The following is a 19419-nucleotide window of genomic DNA, read 5'->3' on the forward strand; positions in this document are numbered from 1 at the left end:
CTTGAATAGACCTCGAGATTCCCAAGTCGACAGCGACAGCGAATCGATGACAAGGGCGACAAAGAGATCTTAGAAAGAACCCGCGGAAGGAGTGCCGGCTGTCGTCCTCATATGTAGTCCTCCACAATACTACACATAGGTCTTGATGAGCAAGTTTAGTAGAGGCGTTTTACAGCCCGGAACGATGCCAGCCTCGAATCCAATTCAAGCATGGAAACACACAACACGCGACAACTCTCCGGACACTTAAGATTAAACATTATGCAGGTCCGTCACCTTGAGGTAACCTTTTGTCTTTGGATCCGTGAATGCCTCACCAAGTTGTAGTTGCCAAGACAAGAAACATGCTCAAAGAACCGCTCCCGCTGTTAGCCCTCCTTGGCGAACCCACATTTTCGGACGATGACCACGAAGTATTGATGTCTTCAGGCAGTACCTTATGCTGGCGCAATTAGTTCCAGGACACTTTCGCCTGATTTAGATGGTACAATATGTTACAGGTGGACCCAGACTTAGCCTAGCGATTGCGATTGAGCATTGAGGATCGATATTGTGTTTCACTTCGTCCCTCACGTATACCCTTAATCAGGCCTATTATTTCTTTAACATCATGAGTAGTTATCATTAATTGGTACCATGGCAGACGAGGGCGACATTCACGAGTCGTCAACTTGAGGTCGTACAGTATAACTCGTTATGAACAACAGATGGGCTTAGTGACTCGCGAGTGCCCATATCATCCGAGTGAAAACGGCGGTATGGCGACTCGATTGAAGCCATAGTAAGAACTGCCTCAATCCTGCTCGCTGTCGGATGCGTTTTCGTCTTCCTGTTGGCGTTTCGCGAGCATTTCCTTCCAGTTGTCGGCAAATTCGCGTAGAGCGCCAGGACCGCCTTGACTTGCGTCGACTACATCTCTGGGCAATTTATGGGCGCTGTACTGTGGAGTGGTGAAGCTATAGGCTTCGGGGTCATCCTTCTTGACTAGTCGGAATTCAGGGACCCATAGTTCCTCATCAGCCTCCTCTTCAGACTCCTCGCCCTCCGATTCCTCCTCTGCGACCTCGGGCTCGGTTTCCTTCTGCGCTGCAGATGATGCTGACACAGTCGGCGGCCCACTGGCCCGTGGTCGAAAGGGAATTGAGATGATCTGAGCGGACTCTTGAGACACCTCTGGCGGCTCTGGCATGGTGAGCAACTCGAGCCAGCTAAACAATAGAGGATCCGTTCTTTGTGCCCAAGGATTGACATCTATGAGCCACACTCTATCGTGTGGAGGTGGGATATAGACGTCGAACGCGAAGCTCTCGTCAGGGAAAGTGTTCTTCAATTTGGCATCGAAGAAGTCTTGAATTGAATCCCTTAATTTATCTTGCATATTGGACAGAAAATCGAAGTGATTTAGGTCCCGCTGACAGATCGCTATAAGCTTTCGTCGCCGCACGAAACACCGAAATTCGACGGAAGGATTTAATAGCACATATTTCCGTAGAGCCAGATGATAAGGGATGTCGGCTATGGTCTTGGGAACTTCCTCGTCATCGTCGGTAGGATCATCCACAGTATCGTCGTATGCGTGCTCCAGGTCGTGTGTGACAAAATCGGAGCTTTTGAGTAGAAGATAGATGTCATTGGGATCTCTGCACTCCATGGTGTTGGCGGTCATCCAGGTTGCATCTTTGGGAGCGGACCAGTTCAACTTGGGCACGACCTTTCCACCAAGCTCTGCGATGGTCGCCTTGATAGCCTCATGAACATCATGCCATTCCCTAGATGGATCATCGTCCTCTTCTTCGTCCTGTTCATCCGGATTGTCTGTGGAAGAGAAGAAACCTTCATCATCAGAGTCCTCGCCCCGCGGTTCATTTTCCGGTGGCAGGATAATGCCGTCAGCACGGAGGTAGTCGAGGAACGGGCGTGATAGTGGGATGAGTCGTGCTTTAGGGGTGATGGTCCGGTATCTATCAGGCGATCAGAATACTTCCTTTCCAGAAGGTCAGAACAGGGTGACTCAGCGTACTTTGGATGCCAATAATGGTATGAGCAATGTATGATATGCGCCTTGGTGAGTGGCGGAAAGGGCAACTCTGTCAGAGGCTGTGTACTGCCGCCTGCATCACTCTCAAACACATCTGCAGATACAGCGCCGCTCATGATTACTATAGTAAGTGGGAATGACGGAGAAAGATGTAAATCGAGTGACAAAAGTTATAATCACATGCAAAACTCGCTATATCAAGCTTGGCATGACTTTTCCACCCCGCCATCCCCACTCCGCTTCGCATCACTTCCGCCGACACCACTGCCATTCATCTATCAACGGCACCATCTATACGAACCGCTTTCACTATCTACGCAGCTCCGTTCGCGCCATCATGTCTTCCAATGTCGGACTCACCACGCCTCGCGGCTCAGGTACCAGCGGCTATGTCCAGCGCAACCTGTCGCATCTTCGACCTCGCGACAATGGCGCTGGCGCACCCTACAACAAGGACTTCGATCTCATGCAACACAGACAGCGCCAACCAGACAAAGAGATCCTCGAGCACGACAGAAAGCGGCAGATTGAGGTCAAGGTTTTCGAGCTGAGGGATAAGCTTGAGGATGAAGGGTTCGTGCACAGAAGTAAGAACTAAAATCGATGTTAGACTAATACAATTTTCAGTGTGGACGATGACGAGATTGATGATCAATGTACTGCTTTGCGCAAGAAGCTCGAGCAAGAACAGTCTGGACGGAGAGATACTGGAACCAATGCGCGTGGATTAAAGAGCCATCAAGTCCATGAATTGGCCAAGGCTAAAATCGAAGAGAGCGAGAAGCTTAGAAGAGCTTTGGGCATCAGCAAAGATTACGAGGAAGGTAGCCACTGGAAGAGGCAGGAGGAAAAGGCCAGGGAGGATCACAAGAAAAGCATCGAGGAGGAGCGAGAGAGGACATCCAGAAGGGCTAAGAGTGATGATGAAGGCGATTACTCTGACTAGGCGGCACATTGTTGACTTTCAGATCTTTATTTATTATCATTCTTGCGTTCTAGCGTGGCGTTGGTAGGACATGGCTGCAGACGGAAATTAACACTCCAAAATCGATGTTCTCTTACCTTCCTGATTGTCCAGACCCTTACAAGATGTGCGAGCACTAATATTGCACGGAAAAGAAAAAAACCATCAAGTGTTGAGCTGTTTGTCTATTAAGGCAAAAGGGTCGTGGATAAATGTTCTATACTAATTGTTGCATTTAGCTTGCGGTACCCAGGGCTCGGGGCGTATGTGCACCTTCAACAAATGCTTATTGTAGCATCATAAATATTCCCAGCGCCATCAGATCTATGAGTTGCATTCGTACAGGAGCATTCAAGTGTCCATCTAACAACACTCATTCTACTCACGTCCAACATGTCGACTCCTCAAGCTCCTTATACGACCTTTCTAATCATGTCGGACACTCACAACTTCGAAGTGGCCGACAATGACAAATGCCCACTCAGCGCCTGCAGGAGTCTTACCAACATAGACGTCCTGCTTCACTGCGGTGATCTCACACAAGTCGGTGGCATATCAGCATACAAAAAAGCGCTGCGACTACTCGGAGAACTTGATGCTGAGCTGAAGCTGGTCATCGGCGGCGACCACGATCTCTCGCTCGATGGTGAATACTGGAAAAGCGATCTTGATGAGGAAGCTGGCGATGAACCAGAGGAGCACGAGCGAGCCATCGACATCATGACTGGGCCCCTGGCAAAAGCTGCGAATGTAACATACCTCTCGGAGGGCTTGCACACGTTTAGGCTCAAGAGTGGCGTGGCATTCACCATCTACGCTTCGCCCTACCAGCCGAGATTTGGAGATTGGGCCTTTGGCTATGACAGGTCGGAAGACAAGTTCACCGACATTCCTGACAACGTCGATATAGTGATGACCCATGGACCGCCACGCGGGGTCCTGGATCGAGTGAAGTCCCGAGAGAGACCGGGCGAGGACGAGCACCTTGGTTGCGATGCTCTACTGCGAGCCATAGATCGTACCAAGCCCCTGCTACATTGCTTTGGTCATATTCACGACGGATATGGCGCACAATCCAAGCAGTGGGAAGATCAGAAAGCGAATGCAACGGCGAGCAAGGGAGGCGATAGAGGCCATATTATCAGAGTCATGCAAGCTGGACTGGGTTCAGCGCACGAGGCTAGTCAAGATAGTTTGACGACGAATAGCACTTTGATGGTGAACGCTGCGATAATGAATGGCCAGAATGCACCGGAGAACGATCCCTGGCTGGTCACTATTGGATTGCCTCGTCGCTGAATTTCCTTGGTTGGCGCCGTTCCTGGTAAACTGCGACGCACTTTGCGCCTCGAGATGCGTACAAGTAAAGATGGCGTTTGCGGTGTCATCGTCCTGGCTCTGTATATACATATCTGTACCTTTACTGGCGTTCTCTGTTTTGATAGATGACAGAGGTAATGATTCGCTTCAATCACTGGGTTTTCACGCATTCTCAAGTTTCATCATTGTGTATTAACTCAGATGAACTATGAATGAACACAAGATGAAGAGGGCTTGAGTCGTGACTGAAGTATTTATGAGTTTGTGATAAAGTCGTGATTGAAGTGCATTCGAGTTGAGAATGAAATATGCTTGGATTAGACTAAGAGTCAAATGCGGCTAAACTGAGACCTGAAGCATAACCGAATACGCAGTAAAGCCTGGTGAAGTCGTAATCAATGTGTGATCGAATTGACACTGAGGTGTGATTGGATTTAGAGTCAAGTATAATAACATCAAGTGTTGAGTATACTTGATGTGAGAGTGAGGCATGATCAAGTTGGGAATGAAGTATGCTCGAGTCAGGAGTGAAGTATGCTTAAATTGAAAATGAAGTTTGATCGGATTGGTATTGAAGTGCGAATAAAGCGTAATCGAAGTGTTGTTGATTTGAAACCGAAGTATGAGTAACCCGAGACTAAAGTGTGATTGATTTTTCACAGGAGTGTAATTAGATGGAAGCTGGAATGTGCATTAATTGAGACTGGAGTGTTGTTGAATAGAGACTAAACTACTATTGAAATTAGACTGAAGTGTGATTGAATTGAGACTGAGGTATTCTAGAATTGGAACTGGAGTGTTATTGAATTCGGACTGAAGTGTCATTCATGCGAAGTCGAAGTGTGGTTGACTTGAAGGTGAAGTGTGATCGAATTTGAAGTGAGGTGAAGCTCAAGTGAAGGTGACGAATGATCAAAGTGAGGCTGAAGCGCAGCTGAGATGAAGGTGTAGCACAATCAAGAGTTGTGGGGTTCAACAGCAACTCACTTGCAACACCTACATGCAGCCGCATCTGCTGAGGTCGCATGACTCGCGTGCATAATGCGGATTCCAATAGCGAGCAAGAAGTAAACGAATTGGCTGAACCTCTCGAGGAGTTCAGCGGAGAAGACAATAATACAGGTATGGAGCTCAATCGAAGGTGAAGGATGTTGAGCGGATCTTGGCGCCCTTATCGATAATCTCCACGACGTCATGCCCCTCCATCTACAAGAACCTCAAGGTAAGGTAGGTACCTTGTGGTCATAGCTCTGGGAATCACTTCGAGAGGCAAGAGATGGAAGAATGGTTGAACAGAGAACCGGAATAGGCAGGAACAGTATAGGAATCCAAATCTCACTTCCAGAGATCACGAGAAAGATACAGCAACATCTAGACATCACTCGCATGCCCTGAATCGAGCGCAGTGACGCATTCAGCGAATTGTTTGACGATTCGGCTGGCATAGAATCTCATCGAAGTTGTAAGAATACATCGCCATTTCTGGCGAGTTCTAGTCTGACGACCCAGCAACGCAACCATCCGCCCGCACACATCTATAAAACTCTTTTCTCGCACTTGTCCAATCCGTTTCACTTCACATCACTTTTCTCATACAACAAAAGGCAATTACACTACTATAACGACTTGACGACTCTACACCTATCTCGAGTTCCAAGTTCCACTTCTTTGATACCCCCACACTTTTTTTTTCTAGATCCAGTACACATCACACAACATGGCACCAGCTATCGGTATTGATTTGGGTACTACGTACTCTTGCGTTGGTATCTACCGCGATGACCGCATTGAGATTATCGCCAACGACCAGGGTAACCGTACCACTCCCTCGTTCGTTGCTTTCACCGACACCGAGCGTCTCATTGGTGATGCCGCAAAGAACCAAGTCGCCATGAACCCTCATAACACCGTCTTCGATGCTAAGCGTCTGATCGGCCGCAAGTTCGCCGACGCTGAGGTCCAGGCCGACATGAAGCATTTCCCTTTCAAGATCGTCGACAAGGGCGGAAAGCCCGTCGTTGAGGTGGACTTCAAAGGGGAGACCAAAAATTTCACCCCCGAGGAGATCTCGTCCATGATCCTTACCAAGATGAGAGAGACCGCTGAGTCTTACCTTGGTGGTACCGTCAACAACGCTGTCGTCACCGTCCCTGCATACTTCAACGACTCTCAACGCCAGGCCACTAAGGATGCCGGTCTCATCGCTGGCCTCAACGTTCTCCGTATCATCAACGAGCCCACTGCGGCTGCTATTGCCTACGGTCTTGACAAGAAGCAGGAGGGTGAGCGCAACGTCCTCATCTTCGACTTGGGTGGTGGTACCTTCGATGTTTCCCTCCTCACTATCGAGGAAGGTATCTTCGAGGTCAAGTCTACCGCTGGTGACACTCACTTGGGTGGTGAGGACTTCGACAACCGTCTTGTCAACCACTTCGTCCAAGAATTCAAGAGGAAAAACAAAAAAGATTTAACCACCAATGCTCGCGCTCTCCGTCGTCTTAGAACCTCTTGCGAGCGTGCCAAGCGCACTCTTTCTTCCTCCGCCCAGACCTCTATTGAGATCGACTCCCTTTTCGAGGGCATTGATTTCTACACCTCCATCACCCGTGCCCGTTTCGAGGAGCTCTGCCAGGACCTCTTCCGCTCTACCATGGAGCCCGTCGAGCGCACTCTTCGTGATGCCAAGATCGACAAGTCCTCCGTCCACGAGATCGTCCTTGTCGGAGGCTCCACCCGTATCCCCAAGATCCAGAAGATGGTCTCCGACTTCTTCAACGGCAAGGAGCCCAACAAGTCCATCAACCCCGATGAGGCTGTCGCTTACGGTGCTGCCGTCCAGGCCGCTATCCTTTCCGGTGACACTTCGTCCAAGTCCACCAACGAGATCCTTCTTCTCGACGTCGCGCCTCTCTCCGTCGGTATTGAGACCGCTGGTGGTGTCATGACCGCCCTCATCAAGCGCAACACCACCATCCCCACCAAGAAGTCCGAGACTTTCTCCACCTTCTCCGACAACCAGCCTGGTGTGCTTATCCAGGTCTTCGAGGGTGAGCGCGCTCGCACCAAGGACAACAACCTTCTCGGCAAGTTTGAGCTTACTGGTATTCCTCCTGCTCCTCGCGGTGTTCCTCAGATCGAGGTCACCTTCGACGTTGATGCCAACGGTATCATGAACGTCTCTGCTCTCGAGAAGGGTACCGGAAAGACCAACAAGATTGTCATCACCAACGACAAGGGCCGTCTCTCCAAGGAGGACATCGAGCGTATGCTTGCTGAGGCCGAGAAGTACAAGGCTGAGGATGAGGCCGAGGCTGGCCGTATCCAGGCCAAGAACGGCCTTGAGTCCTACGCCTACTCCCTCAAGAACACCCTTACCGACCCCAAGGTTGACGAGAAGCTTGAGGCTGGCGACAAGGAGAAACTCCAGGCCGAGATTGACAAGACCGTTGCCTGGTTGGACGACAACCAAACCGCCACCAAGGAGGAGTACGAGGCTCAGCAGAAGGAGCTCGAGGGTGTTGCCAACCCCATCATGATGAAGTTCTACGGAGCTGGTGGTGAGGGTGGCATGCCCGGCGGTATGCCCGGTGGTGGTATGCCCGGCGGTGCCCCCGGCGCTGGCGGCGACGACGGCCCAACTGTCGAGGAGGTTGACTAAATCACTCGCCCCGAGTAAAACTAAATCTTCTTCTTTGCTTTGTTCCCCGTTTAGCATAAAGTTGGCGTTGGTGCAGCGGTAGACGCTCGCATGGGATATTATCATGTTTTCCTTATTCAAGATATCATGAGCAATGGTCTTCGAGGCGGAAAAGTGTTTTCCTAGCTCGGATGAATCATAATTAGCGAGTCTGTTTCTAGACTTTAAAATGAATTCAATCTTCAGAAAAAAATCAGCCTGTCCCCGTTTCAAGCATGTGAATTATAACCTGAAGTTGATAAGACGGTGGGGTCTTTAGCCATGGCTGGTAGTAGTCCTTCGAATATCTCGCATTCTCATCGTGCCACACAACCGATGTTAGCAGATATGAGTATCACTTAGCGATAAGATAATCATTCATTATGGTTCATAGATATAGTAGAATATGTATTCATGTGCTGTGTATACTTTAGGCAAATTTAATCATATATACCTCCTCAGACAAATGTGGTGGGTGCCATAGAGGGGTACTGATGTGCATGCCGAGGGCACTGACCGGCCTTGACGATGCCAATCCGAGACAGCAATCAAGTGAATCATTCCCACTGAAGTCCATTCCCTTAAGCGATGAATGCATCAACTTTTGGATACTTCCTGCTTCTGATTCTCATCTAATCAAGCCTTTTGTCCCTTTTGTCCCTCGCCCTTCCAAGTCTGCGCAACCTCATCCGGATCCCTCCAGAAAGCCTTCTTCACCGGCTCCGTCCTGATCTCCCAAATATCCTCGCTCGACCCACCCCTCTCCTTCCGCACTCTCTCGTCACGTGCCTTGTACCACTCCGCGACCGCCTGTCCTTTATCCTCGTCACCAAGATTCTTGATGCGCATGCAGAACCAGAAAGCGCCCCACTGCTCCGAACACGACCTGATGCCTCCGTGGCGGTACAAGTCGTTGAACTTGCCGCCGAGACTCTGGCAGTAGAATGCCTCGTCAAAGGCTTGTCGGCAGGACATTGTGCGTGGGTAGAGAGCATCGGGAGAAATGTCTAGGGTGTCCAGGTCTACTGTCGCGCCACCTGAGGGGTCGGTCGTCCCCGTCGGCGCGAAATGCGTAGGTGTCTCTGAAGGCGCTGGATTGGTCGTTGATATTGACCCTGGGTCTGTGGATGCCGATGCGCTGCCATTGTTGCTTGCTGTCGTCGGGTTTGGTTTTATTCGTGAGTAGGCCGGGCCCGGTCGGCTGTTGCTCTCGAGACTCGCGAGGAAGTCCTCGAGTTCTCTGTCTGCTTGCTGTGCGGAAGAAGGCGCAGAAGACGGCGGCGGTATGTGTGCAGTGTTCTGTTGCTTTGTGGATGCTGCTGTTGCCAGGTCTGGGATTGTCGATGATACCGTGCCTTCCGTTGATGGAGGCGAGGACGAGGATGAATTCCAGAACCAACCCATGTTTTATAAGGTGTCGATATGGGGCCTGTCTTTATGTACGATACTGGAATCTGCTATATTTCTCTGTTTCTTCAAATGCGCCCAATGATCGGACTTCAAGGATATAGTAAACATTTGTCTAAAAGAATATACCGAAAGCTCAAGCCATGCGTTCGCATCCATCCATCCCACACGTGACGCCATCTCGATTCGTAACCTTGATTTACTACTACCAGTGTTTCCTAGATTGATCTTTTCTGACCTTTCGAACTTTTGAGATATATTTCGATGCTATTCGCTTTCTTTTCCACTTGATCTAGTCTTGGACACATTCATATCTATCGGAACAGCCATGGTCGCGAGATGAGTACAACTCGAAACTTTTTGGGGAGCAGCAGGCTCACGAGCCAGAGCGCTCTGACACGATCTCGATCTATACAATATCAATTCAAGACATGCCCTCCACTTTTCACTTCTGGGGCTAGATACGCTTCTCTCGAGGCCGGAGAGGGCGATACTGGTCATATCTCGGCTGGGCGCAATCAGGGTGTTCTGTTCATTAATAGTGAGTCTTTCTTCTCTTTCGTTGTATGCGGTTACGTCCCTTTGCTGTGGACATGGTTGAGTGCTGCTTTGATACTCACCACTGGATGTGTTTTCATGATATATGGATTTGTGTATGGAGCTAGCGCCAACCATGTGTGTGTATAGCTGCAGATCCTCAATACAAAGCTATATTGTAGTGATATAGAGATGCACCGAGATGAAGTCTAAGCCGAAGCGTCACTTGTATCTGTGGAGGTGCATATTGAACTGACGCAATTCAAAGATCTATATCCACTGAATCTACAATGGCTTTTTCGTTTCCCCTTCGCCGCCGACAAGTTGTTCCCCAAACTAGCAGCTAGACAGCGCATGTTTGGAGCTGCCGATGCTGCGAAGCTCGTCAAAGATGCCCAACCCAGCGCTGAAGTACTGGAAGTCCTGCCTCGACTGAAGGAAGGCGGCGCTTTTGTCAAGTTCTCGGACGCAACTGATGAAAACATTCCGTCCATCGGAAAGGCTGTTGAGAAGTACCTTACTGAGCATCCTATCAAGCCCTTTTGGGCTCCACTGTCACGCGTACAGGCAAGTATTGTTCGTGGCAAGCCGTGGGTCGAAGATCTGTATCGTCTGCCTAGTGCGCGACTGAGGGTTGAGTTCTTGCCTACTTCTCCAGGTGGCGAAGTGGCTGAGCTATCGCAGGAGCAGCTCTACAGCTTCTTCCGACCCTATGGCAAGCTCGCAGAAATCATCACTCAGCCGTCCGACTCGAAGGTTCTCCCAAAGTATGCACAACTCGACTTTAACTCTATTCGAAAGGCTGTCCTGGCGAAGAACTGTCTCCATGGATACACCGTGAATGAAGCGGAGGGCGGTGGCCAATTGGGCACCGTGTTCCGCATCTCTTACGAAAAGAAGCAGAAAGCTCGTTGGTTCATGGATTGGCTGACCGGTCATCCTCGCATCACCATCCCAGCTCTAGCAGCTTTGGTGGCAGGTATCACCGTCGCTGTATTCGATCCTATCCGTACTGCCTTCATCAAAGCTCATATCACGCGAACCTTCAAAATCTCCGACAACAAATACTTTGCTTGGGCCAAGGATCTCACCAATGAGTTTCTGACAAGCGTCAGACTACGCCACGCACCCCAAGATGCTGGCATGGAAGCCATCTGGGAAGATCGCAAGGTGCATATTGATCAGCTTCAAACATGGCTGATGGAAACCGCCGACACGTTCATCATTGTACAAGGACCTCGTGGCTCTGGGAAACGTGAACTTGTAGTCGACCAAGCACTAAAGAGTCGCAAGAACAAACTCGTCATCGACTGCAAACCCATCCAAGAAGCTCGTGGTGATAGCTCAACCATCAACGCTACCGCAGCAGAAGTAGGCTACTGGCCCGTTTTCTCTTGGATGAACAGCATCAGCGGTCTCATCGATCTAGCCGCGCAGGGAGCCACAGGCGTCAAGACCGGATTCTCCGAAACGCTAGAAAACCAGTTGACGAAGATCTTAAACAACACAGCTACAGCACTCAAGCAAGTCGCGCTCGAAGGTCGCAAGTCCGACGACAAAGACGCAAACCTGACCGACGACGAGTACCTCGAAGCACATCCGGAGCGCAGACCCGTAGTCGTCATCGACAACTTCCTGCATAAGACGCAAGAAGGCACAGTCGTGTACGACAAGATCGCCGAGTGGGCAGCGCGCGTGACGACCTCGAACCTCGCCCACGTGGTCTTCCTGACAAACGACGTGAGCTACAGCAAATCCCTCTCGAAAGCCCTTCCCGACCGCGCCTTCCGCCAAATCGGCCTCTCGGACACCTCCCTCGAAGTCGCCAAGCGCTTCGTGATCAACCACCTCGAATTCGACCCCGAAGACACCGAAGCAGGCCTGAAAGCACTCAGCACGACGCAACGCCGCAAAGACCTCGTCGAGCTCGACGACGTGCTGCCCGCGCTCGGCGGCCGCCTCACCGACCTCGAGTTCCTCGCCCGCCGCATAAAAGCAGGCGAGACGCCGCGCAAAGCCGTCGCCGAAATCGTCGAGCAAGCCGCCAGCGAGATCCTAAAGATGTTCGTCCTCAACGGCGGCGGCGGGGACGAACGCAACTGGACGCCCCAGCAAGCCTGGCTGCTGATCCGGCGCCTCGCCAAAACCAACGACGCCTCCTCCAGCAACGTCAACGCAGACCAAGGCCTGCGCTACAACGAGATCCTGCTGTCCGACGCCTACAAGACCGCCGGCGACGCCGCCCTGCAAGCCCTCGAGCAGGCCGAGCTCATCACGATCCAGTCCTCCGCGGGCCGTCCCTACGCCATCAAGCCCGGCCGCCCCGTCTACCTGCCTGCCTTCCAGCAGCTCGTCAAGGATAATGTCCTGCGCAGCCGACTGGACCTCGCTGTGCTGACGGAGAGTATCAAGATTGAGAACGCTAGTGTTGAGGCCTACGAGCGCGAACTGCATCTGTTGGGCGAGTTGCCCAAGCAGCCGTCTGAGGTCACGGGTAGAGTGCAGTGGTTGCTTGAGAAGTTGAGGATCAGCCAGGATAAGATTGAGAAATACGAGAGGGAGGCTGGTGGGCTCAAGAAGACGCTGATGTCTGAATTTTGATTGAAAAGGAGAATCTGGGAATGGGGTGGTCGTGTACAATAATCTTCCATCTGCGAGTAATTTTTACTGTAACTTATCTTGGATATCGAAGTCACAGGGTACAAATCTCACTCAATATTACTGCCTTTTGTATAAAACTTCATTCGAGCCTTTTCGTAATTGAAGTCGTTGAATCTCGCTTTGACTTAATTATACCCGAGTTTGTACCCTCAAATGCACGCTGCCCCATGGCCGTCCCATGCTGTTATCATTTCCGCCCCTAAGACTCATAGCATGAATGAGCATCTAATGGACTTCGCGATGCTACTCCGTGCAAAAAAGTTCGTGACGTCTCTGAGCATCTAACGGAAATTTGCGATGCTACTCGGTGCCGAATTGCGAGTCAAAGCCCCATCGTCTCCAGCAGTAGTGGTGCGATACGACATGAATCCGGTATCGAAAGGCAATGAGCGGACCACACTGGTAGTACCCCTCTTAGAAGAAGACGAAGAGGAAGAATTGCCAGATTCGTTCGCACCCTATCGATCATGAGCTTGTCTATCACACCCAATGACTAGTGAAATTCGTCTTACCGTGGGTCTGTTATCCTTCGATGCATTCGCAAAGCTGATGCTGCTGTTGTGTCTATCACTCGAGATGCTCGAGAAGGAGGGCACACTTGGAGTTGCATGACCATCCACATCCACAGTACTAAGGCCACGACCATCAATCTTCGGTGTGCCAGTTGCACCCTTGTCAGTGTCGGCAATAGACAGAAGCTGCTCGGGACTCAGGCTAAAGTAATCGACATTGGGATTCTGGTCAAGAGTCCGCAGACGCTTATCAATCATTATAGGGGTGATGACCGAGCCTGAAAGTTCTGGAAAGGCACTTCTCAACTTGTGGATAGTGGCCGTCAATGTGAAGTCATTGGCGTCCAAGACACAGATGGCACGATCATGCACTGTAGTCCAATTTGGAGGCAGGGATGGTATTGCAGGGAAACGGTCGGTAAAATTCGGATGGTATGCCGATGCATACAGAGGCGAACGTGGTTTGGCATCTCGTCCAAGTGAAGCCCTGGACACAGATGGACGGATCTTTTTATTGAAGCACAAAGGTGGAGGCCGGTTAATTGAGCTGGTCGATAGATTTGGCACAGGCCAGTTCGAGACTGGAGTGAGAGATCTTTCGTATGGCGTGGGACTTCCATTCGCAGGAGTTAGAGTAGCTTTGCTTGTTGTGTAGTATCTCTCGTCTAAATTGCTGCAGCTCGCTGGAGTGATGGGAGAACATGCCGCTGTGGCAGAGTACGAAGACTGATCAAGTGACGGACGCGCCGTGCCTTTGCCCTTTCTCTCAAAAATGGCACGAACAGAACTTGAAGAAGAGAACATATCGACCTCCTTCGCTTCTAGACGCTTTAGACGAACGGATACGTCCCAGCCTGAAGGTAAAGTGTTTAGAAACGGCGTCTATTTTCGAATGTCTTGTGAAAAAGGTCGCTGCCTGATGTAAAGAGTGCAGTAGTAGTCTGTCGGCGCAAGTGAGCTATTGGTACTTGCTCCTTTTGGACAGCAGGTGCAACACGTCCTGCTCTGAACGGGAAGGCGCGACGGTCAGAGCCCCTTCTTTCCAATTTCACCAGCTCCTGCAGAGCTCTACACCTTACGATTAAATCACCTTTCGAGTGCAACAAATGCGCGATAAATAAAGTAGAAGATGATATGGGATTTGAAACACCCAGTTCTTGACTTTTCATAACGTGATAGATACAGACTTCCAGAGCATAAGCTCCTAATGTACAAAACGTCTGTTGAGAGGTATACTCACCAAAAGTCCTTTACACATGGCGCATAAGCAAGAATAAAGATTTCCGGACTGCGCCCTGATATCTTCGCTGCAAACTCTATGAACTCCGTTCAGCCATGCGCCTAGTGAATAGTTATGCATTTAGTTCTTGAGGCCGATCTTGCTCAAAAGGCTGGTGGATTCGCCCTTCTCGAAGATACCGAGCAGGCTCTTCCAGACGACACCAGGCTCTTGGCTGGCGTCGATGCCCTTCCAGATACCAGTCTTCTGGTAGTAGTTGACGACAGGGCCGGTCTGGTCGTGGTAGGTTGCCAGTCTCTTCTTGAGGGTAGCCTCGTTGTCGTCAGATCTTTGGATAAGGGGCTCGCCGGTAACATCGTCGGTCATCTCGGCCTTTGGAGGGTTGAAGATCTTGTGGTAAGAGCGGCCAGATGCAGGGTGAATAAGACGGCCAGTAATTCTGGCGACGAGAAGATCGTCGTCAATGCGAAGCTCAACGGCGTGCTTGAGGTCCTGCTTTCTCGGTGCAAGCATCTGGTCGAGACGCTCGGCCTGTGCAACGGTACGAGGGAAGCCGTCAAGGATGAATCTAGAACAAAACCGTGTCAGTCCTTGCATGCAGGACCTGTCTTCCTCCCAGTCATCTAACATACCCGTTTCTGCACTCCTTGTTGTTCTCGAGTTCGTTCTTGATCATGCCAATCATGATCTCGTCGCTGACGAGACCACCCTGGTCCATGATCTTCTTGGCCTGGCGACCAAGCTCAGTCTTTGCTGCGACCTGCGCGCGGAGCATGTCACCGGTAGCCTGGTATCGCGCTCAATTGTCAATTATGTCTTCTTTTTTCTTCCTTTCACGTGACGTGGCCGCACAGCAACGACGCGCAGTGCAACCGCGCCCTTTCCAATTCTCAGAAACATACCAGATGGCAGATGCAGTACTTGTCCTTGATTCTGGGAGCCTGGGTTCCCTTTCCTGTCGCATTCTGTCAGAACTGGCCGCTCCCTCTCACGAGAAGCTACGGCGACATACCTGCCCCAGGAGGACCCATCAAGATCATTCTCATGCCATCTGCTGCGGGTGCCGTTGATCCAGCAGCCTTGCCCTGTAGTCTCGCCTCGAGTTCGGCGACACGAGCCTCGAGCTTGTCGACAGTGCCTTTTAGCTGGTCAACCAGCTGTTCGCCAATAGGAGCCATTGCGTGATGTAGATGGATGGAGAAAGATCGGTTGTAAGTGTGAACTCAAGATGGAAGCAGACGACTTATAGACAACAAAGAGACACAACTCTGGGAAGTATAGGAAAGAACACAGTCTATGGAATGATCAGTGTTGAATGATTACATCCATCTCGCGCTCTTTCCAGTCAGCAGTTTGTAACCCCAGCAGCTAAACACCAAGCTTTCGGTAATCTTGGCTTGGCACGTCACTTTGCTGGAGTATTGTCCTCCGAACCAGCCATTCACCCGTCGTCCGGCCGTCCCGCAATATCCCAAATGCATCAGTGGGCGATAGATGGGACAACCCACTTGCTCAGGCCTATACAAGCCCAGTAGATCTACATATATCACAGGAAACTACAGATCCACCCGAGCACAAGACAGCTCTCGCTCATCGCCCCCGATGCACAAGCATCCCGTCATTCCGTAAGACGCAGCGGCCTCGACGGAAAAGACGTATTCGTCTCTTCGAGAATTCCGCGCAACTATCGCTAGATCATGTTACGCAGGCTGCTTAGGTTTGATAATGCATCTTGCAGAGCCGGTCACCCGAGACGGTCATCATGGTGATTCCTGAACCGGCTGCGCAAATCCAGGAGGGGATGGAGCTTTACTAGAAATGTAGTAGTATCCGTCATGAGGCGGGCCTCTCTTCCCTTCGCACGGTGGAAGTGTGTACGAGAAGAAAGGCGCCAATCACATTGAATGCATTTCTGTTCCCACATAGACCTACCTACCTGCCTTGGAGATCGGATCCATAGAGTGCTTACTTACCGACAGCCAGACTACACAAGATTAAATTTGCTGACCCCCTCGGACGAGACACACTCTCTCCTATCTTGCACTGCTGGCGAATGATGATCTACATCCAATTCGAAGTCTGCCGTCCAGTATTTACTTGCAGGTAGCGCACCTAGCTTGTACGATTTTTACTTTGATTCAGACTGCGAGCTCGAACCTTGACCATTTGACCACAAGGCGGGCTAGATGCTGACTGAGGCGGTCATGCTCATAATCCAGAGACACAGACCCATTCGAGTTTCGCGATGGCGGCCATAGATACTTCGCTTCGGATTCGCCAGGCTAAGGCAGCTTCGCTGCGCAGCCGTCTGCGTCGATGCTCTTCGCCGCTGGATCCTCGCTTCTTACAGCTGCTGTATCGCCATGTTCCATGTTCCATGGTCGCTCCGAAGCCGAGTTTCGGAAGTTCTGGCAAACGCTACGACCTCGCGATAGTGGCTCGAGTGGATCCGTTCGTCACGAAGCGCTCTGCCTGCGTGCTTTCCATACAGTACTACGTGCTGCAGCGTCGCACTCAGTAGTCTGATGTCGCCAGACACTTTACTAACAAAGACATGCATGTACGACCAGTGTTCGTGTGTGCAAGTAGAATGTCTCGTCACACACAACATACATATTAAGATATATATAGCTGGCTGACAAGTCCCCTGCAACAGTGTAGCAAGCTGAACTAAAGCTCGACCGAGTATCTTGCCTGCTATATCTACGAAGACAGGCCGACTGATCACTGAAAGTAAGTGAACCAGCACTGTCGGCTGAGATGTGACGTGCTGGATCATGACCATATGGTCACGAGAGCCTACAATGCTGGCCTTGAACAAGTCCGTTATAAACGGCATATGGAGTCGACTCTCTCCTGCTGTGTGCGCTACAGGCGTCGTTGCAGCGTCCAGCATAGATCTCAAGGACTCGGATATCTATATACACCGCAACCCACACTTCGAGACCACCTCAATGTCCCAGAGGGTATTCCGATACCGCTCAATACGAGTCCGTCCCAATCTCTGTGCAGTTTTTAACTCAGGTCAAAGAGGTGAGTGAATTGCAACTGCCGAAGCACTCAGGGCTGGGCGCGGCAATAATGCTCGGGATTTACGGTGTTTTATCCGACATCATTGGTCCCAATGAGGACCTAAGGTGAGGCATACATGACCACAATATTTTTTGATCGACCTCGCATCTAGATCAGAAAAAAATCCCCGAAATCACATCTACACTGCAGATTTCGAACATACACAGAAAATGGTCAGACTTCCTTTCCACGCAGAGCACATTGGCTCCCTCCTGCGACCAGCGGAGCTTCAGGACGCCAAGGCCAAAGCCGCGAGCAAGCAGATCTCCAATGCTGAACTCGAAGCTGCCGAGCACAAGGCCATTACTCACATCGTGAAGCGCCAGCAAGAGGAGGGAATCAGGCCCATCTGCTCTGGCGAATATGACCGTAAGGTCTACTTTGCCGGCTTCTTCGAGGAGCTCGAGGGCTTCGAGGAGGTCGAGGACGCACCATGGGATCTCTACAGACTGTCTGCCCCGCCAATCGCTGCATTGAAGAAGGCTGGCATGAAGTACCCCATGACTGTCGTCTGCACCGGCAAGATCAAGTACACCCACAGCCCTTACCTTGAGAAGTGGAAGTACCTCCGCTCTCAGGTTCCCAAGGAGCAGTGGGCCGAGTGCAAATTCACCATGCCTCCTGCACCATACTTTCACCTGCGTCTTGCCCACGGCAAGTGCTACCCTAAGGACGTCTACAGCTCAGACGAGGAGTTCTTTGGTGATCTCGCCAAGGCCTACCAGCAAGAGTTCAAGACCCTCCACGCCGAGGGTCTCCAGAGTGTCCAGATTGACGACCCGACCATGGCATACTTCTGCTCCCAGGACATGTTGGACGGTCTGAAGTCTGACGGCATCGACCCTGATGCCCTCTTCGAGACCTATGTCAAGGCACACAACTCTGCCATTGAGGGCAAGCCCGCTGGCCTGCACGTTGGTCTTCACATCTGCAGAGGTAAGAACATTACTTGTACCATAACCTTGGCCGTCGCAAACACTGATCAATCACACAGGTAACTTCAACAAGTCCATGCATTTCTCCCAGGGCTCGTACGAGACCATTGCCGAGCGATTCTTCAGAGATCTCAACTATGACACCTTCTACCTCGAATATGACAACGAGCGCAGCGGAGGCTTCGAGCCTCTCCGTTTCCTTCCCAAGAACAAGAACGTCGTCCTTGGAGTTGTCAGCACCAAGGTCGCCGACCTTGAGGATGCCTCCGAGATGAAGAGGAAGGTGCTTGAGGCCGCCGACATCATCGCCAAGGGCCAGGGCAGAACCCGCGAGGAGGCTATGGAGAACATCGGTATCTCCCCACAATGTGGCTTTGCCTCAAGTGGCCACGGCGCCGAAGCTATGACCGAGGAGAAGATGTTCGCGAAGCTCAAGCTTGTCAAGGATGTCGCCCGCGAGTTGTGGCCGGACAGAGCTTAAATGCCTAATGACATTGAGGAATGCAAACCAACACGGAGCATGAATTCGTCGATTCAACATTGGTTTAGCGGCGAATTGCGGGAGAAAGAAGAGAAAGCCCATGCGGTAATGTCAACCATACCGGCGTGCTATGGGTACGAAGACAGGATTTTGGAAGCGATGCATTATGTTGAATGGATTGTGCGCCTGGAACGGTCTCAGGCCATCTAGGAACAGGCAGGACCATTTGCGCATGTGCTACGAGAAAAAGAAATATTGTGCGTGGTACGAAAAGAAATAACACCGAGCTAGCACATGCAATGAAAGAACATAACAACTTGCACTTGGTGTTATACATGTGAATATTGCATGCATATCTTATCTTTGAACGTACCTGAAGGGCCACAAGCTGCCGAGACATGTGCAATTACCCTTTTGGCAATCCCTGCAATTGATACAGCCGACATATTGTCATGGCAGGCCAACGATCCCTACGAGTCAACTCGTACGTTAGTGAAGTCAGAGGCGTTGGCCCGTTTACTATAACAGAAGGTGACAGAGGCGAGCAAAGACACGAAGAGAAAAACCTCCCGCCAA

At 50.9% G+C, this 19419-nt stretch overlaps 8 protein-coding genes across 8 annotated transcripts; 5 read left to right on the forward strand and 3 right to left on the reverse strand.

The window, feature by feature from the left end:
- Positions 1-793: 793 nt before the first annotated feature.
- On the reverse strand, positions 794-2154 carry AAFC00_005193 (uncharacterized protein; the record flags this gene model as incomplete). Its single annotated transcript, XM_069344940.1, has 2 exons — positions 794-1961; positions 2021-2154. The coding sequence occupies 2 exons, from the start codon at positions 2152-2154 to the stop codon at positions 794-796; spliced, it is 1302 nt and encodes a 433-aa protein (XP_069202770.1).
- A 221-nt stretch (positions 2155-2375) lies between these two features.
- Positions 2376-2984, forward strand: AAFC00_005194 (uncharacterized protein; the record flags this gene model as incomplete). Its single annotated transcript, XM_069344941.1, has 2 exons — positions 2376-2611; positions 2666-2984. 2 exons carry the CDS (start codon positions 2376-2378, stop codon positions 2982-2984), a joined length of 555 nt encoding a protein of 184 aa, XP_069202771.1.
- A 411-nt stretch (positions 2985-3395) lies between these two features.
- Positions 3396-4301, forward strand: AAFC00_005195 (uncharacterized protein; the record flags this gene model as incomplete). Its single annotated transcript, XM_069344942.1, has 1 exon — positions 3396-4301. The coding sequence occupies one exon, from the start codon at positions 3396-3398 to the stop codon at positions 4299-4301; it is 906 nt and encodes a 301-aa protein (XP_069202772.1).
- A 1738-nt stretch (positions 4302-6039) lies between these two features.
- Positions 6040-7980, forward strand: AAFC00_005196 (uncharacterized protein; the record flags this gene model as incomplete). The annotated part of the gene is made up of 1 exon (XM_069344943.1): positions 6040-7980. The coding sequence occupies one exon, from the start codon at positions 6040-6042 to the stop codon at positions 7978-7980; it is 1941 nt and encodes a 646-aa protein (XP_069202773.1).
- Positions 7981-8634: 654 nt separating this feature from the next.
- Positions 8635-9402, reverse strand: AAFC00_005197 (uncharacterized protein; the record flags this gene model as incomplete). The annotated part of the gene is made up of 1 exon (XM_069344944.1): positions 8635-9402. One exon carries the CDS (start codon positions 9400-9402, stop codon positions 8635-8637), a length of 768 nt encoding a protein of 255 aa, XP_069202774.1.
- A 342-nt stretch (positions 9403-9744) lies between these two features.
- On the forward strand, positions 9745-12543 carry AAFC00_005198 (uncharacterized protein; the record flags this gene model as incomplete). The annotated part of the gene is made up of 2 exons (XM_069344945.1): positions 9745-9946; positions 10211-12543. The coding sequence occupies 2 exons, from the start codon at positions 9745-9747 to the stop codon at positions 12541-12543; spliced, it is 2535 nt and encodes an 844-aa protein (XP_069202775.1).
- A 1932-nt stretch (positions 12544-14475) lies between these two features.
- AAFC00_005199 (uncharacterized protein) lies at positions 14476-15533 on the reverse strand (the record flags this gene model as incomplete). The annotated part of the gene is made up of 4 exons (XM_069344947.1): positions 14476-14923; positions 14988-15142; positions 15258-15310; positions 15368-15533. The coding sequence occupies 4 exons, from the start codon at positions 15531-15533 to the stop codon at positions 14476-14478; spliced, it is 822 nt and encodes a 273-aa protein (XP_069202776.1).
- A 2064-nt stretch (positions 15534-17597) lies between these two features.
- AAFC00_005200 (uncharacterized protein) lies at positions 17598-18843 on the forward strand (the record flags this gene model as incomplete). Its single annotated transcript, XM_069344948.1, has 2 exons — positions 17598-18363; positions 18422-18843. The coding sequence occupies 2 exons, from the start codon at positions 17598-17600 to the stop codon at positions 18841-18843; spliced, it is 1188 nt and encodes a 395-aa protein (XP_069202777.1).
- Positions 18844-19419: the final 576 nt, after the last annotated feature.

Source organism: Neodothiora populina (assembly GCF_041146345.1).
Source record: "Neodothiora populina strain CPC 39397 chromosome Unknown canker_contig_5, whole genome shotgun sequence".
In the NCBI taxonomy this organism is placed as follows: domain Eukaryota; kingdom Fungi; phylum Ascomycota; class Dothideomycetes; order Dothideales; family Dothioraceae; genus Neodothiora; species Neodothiora populina.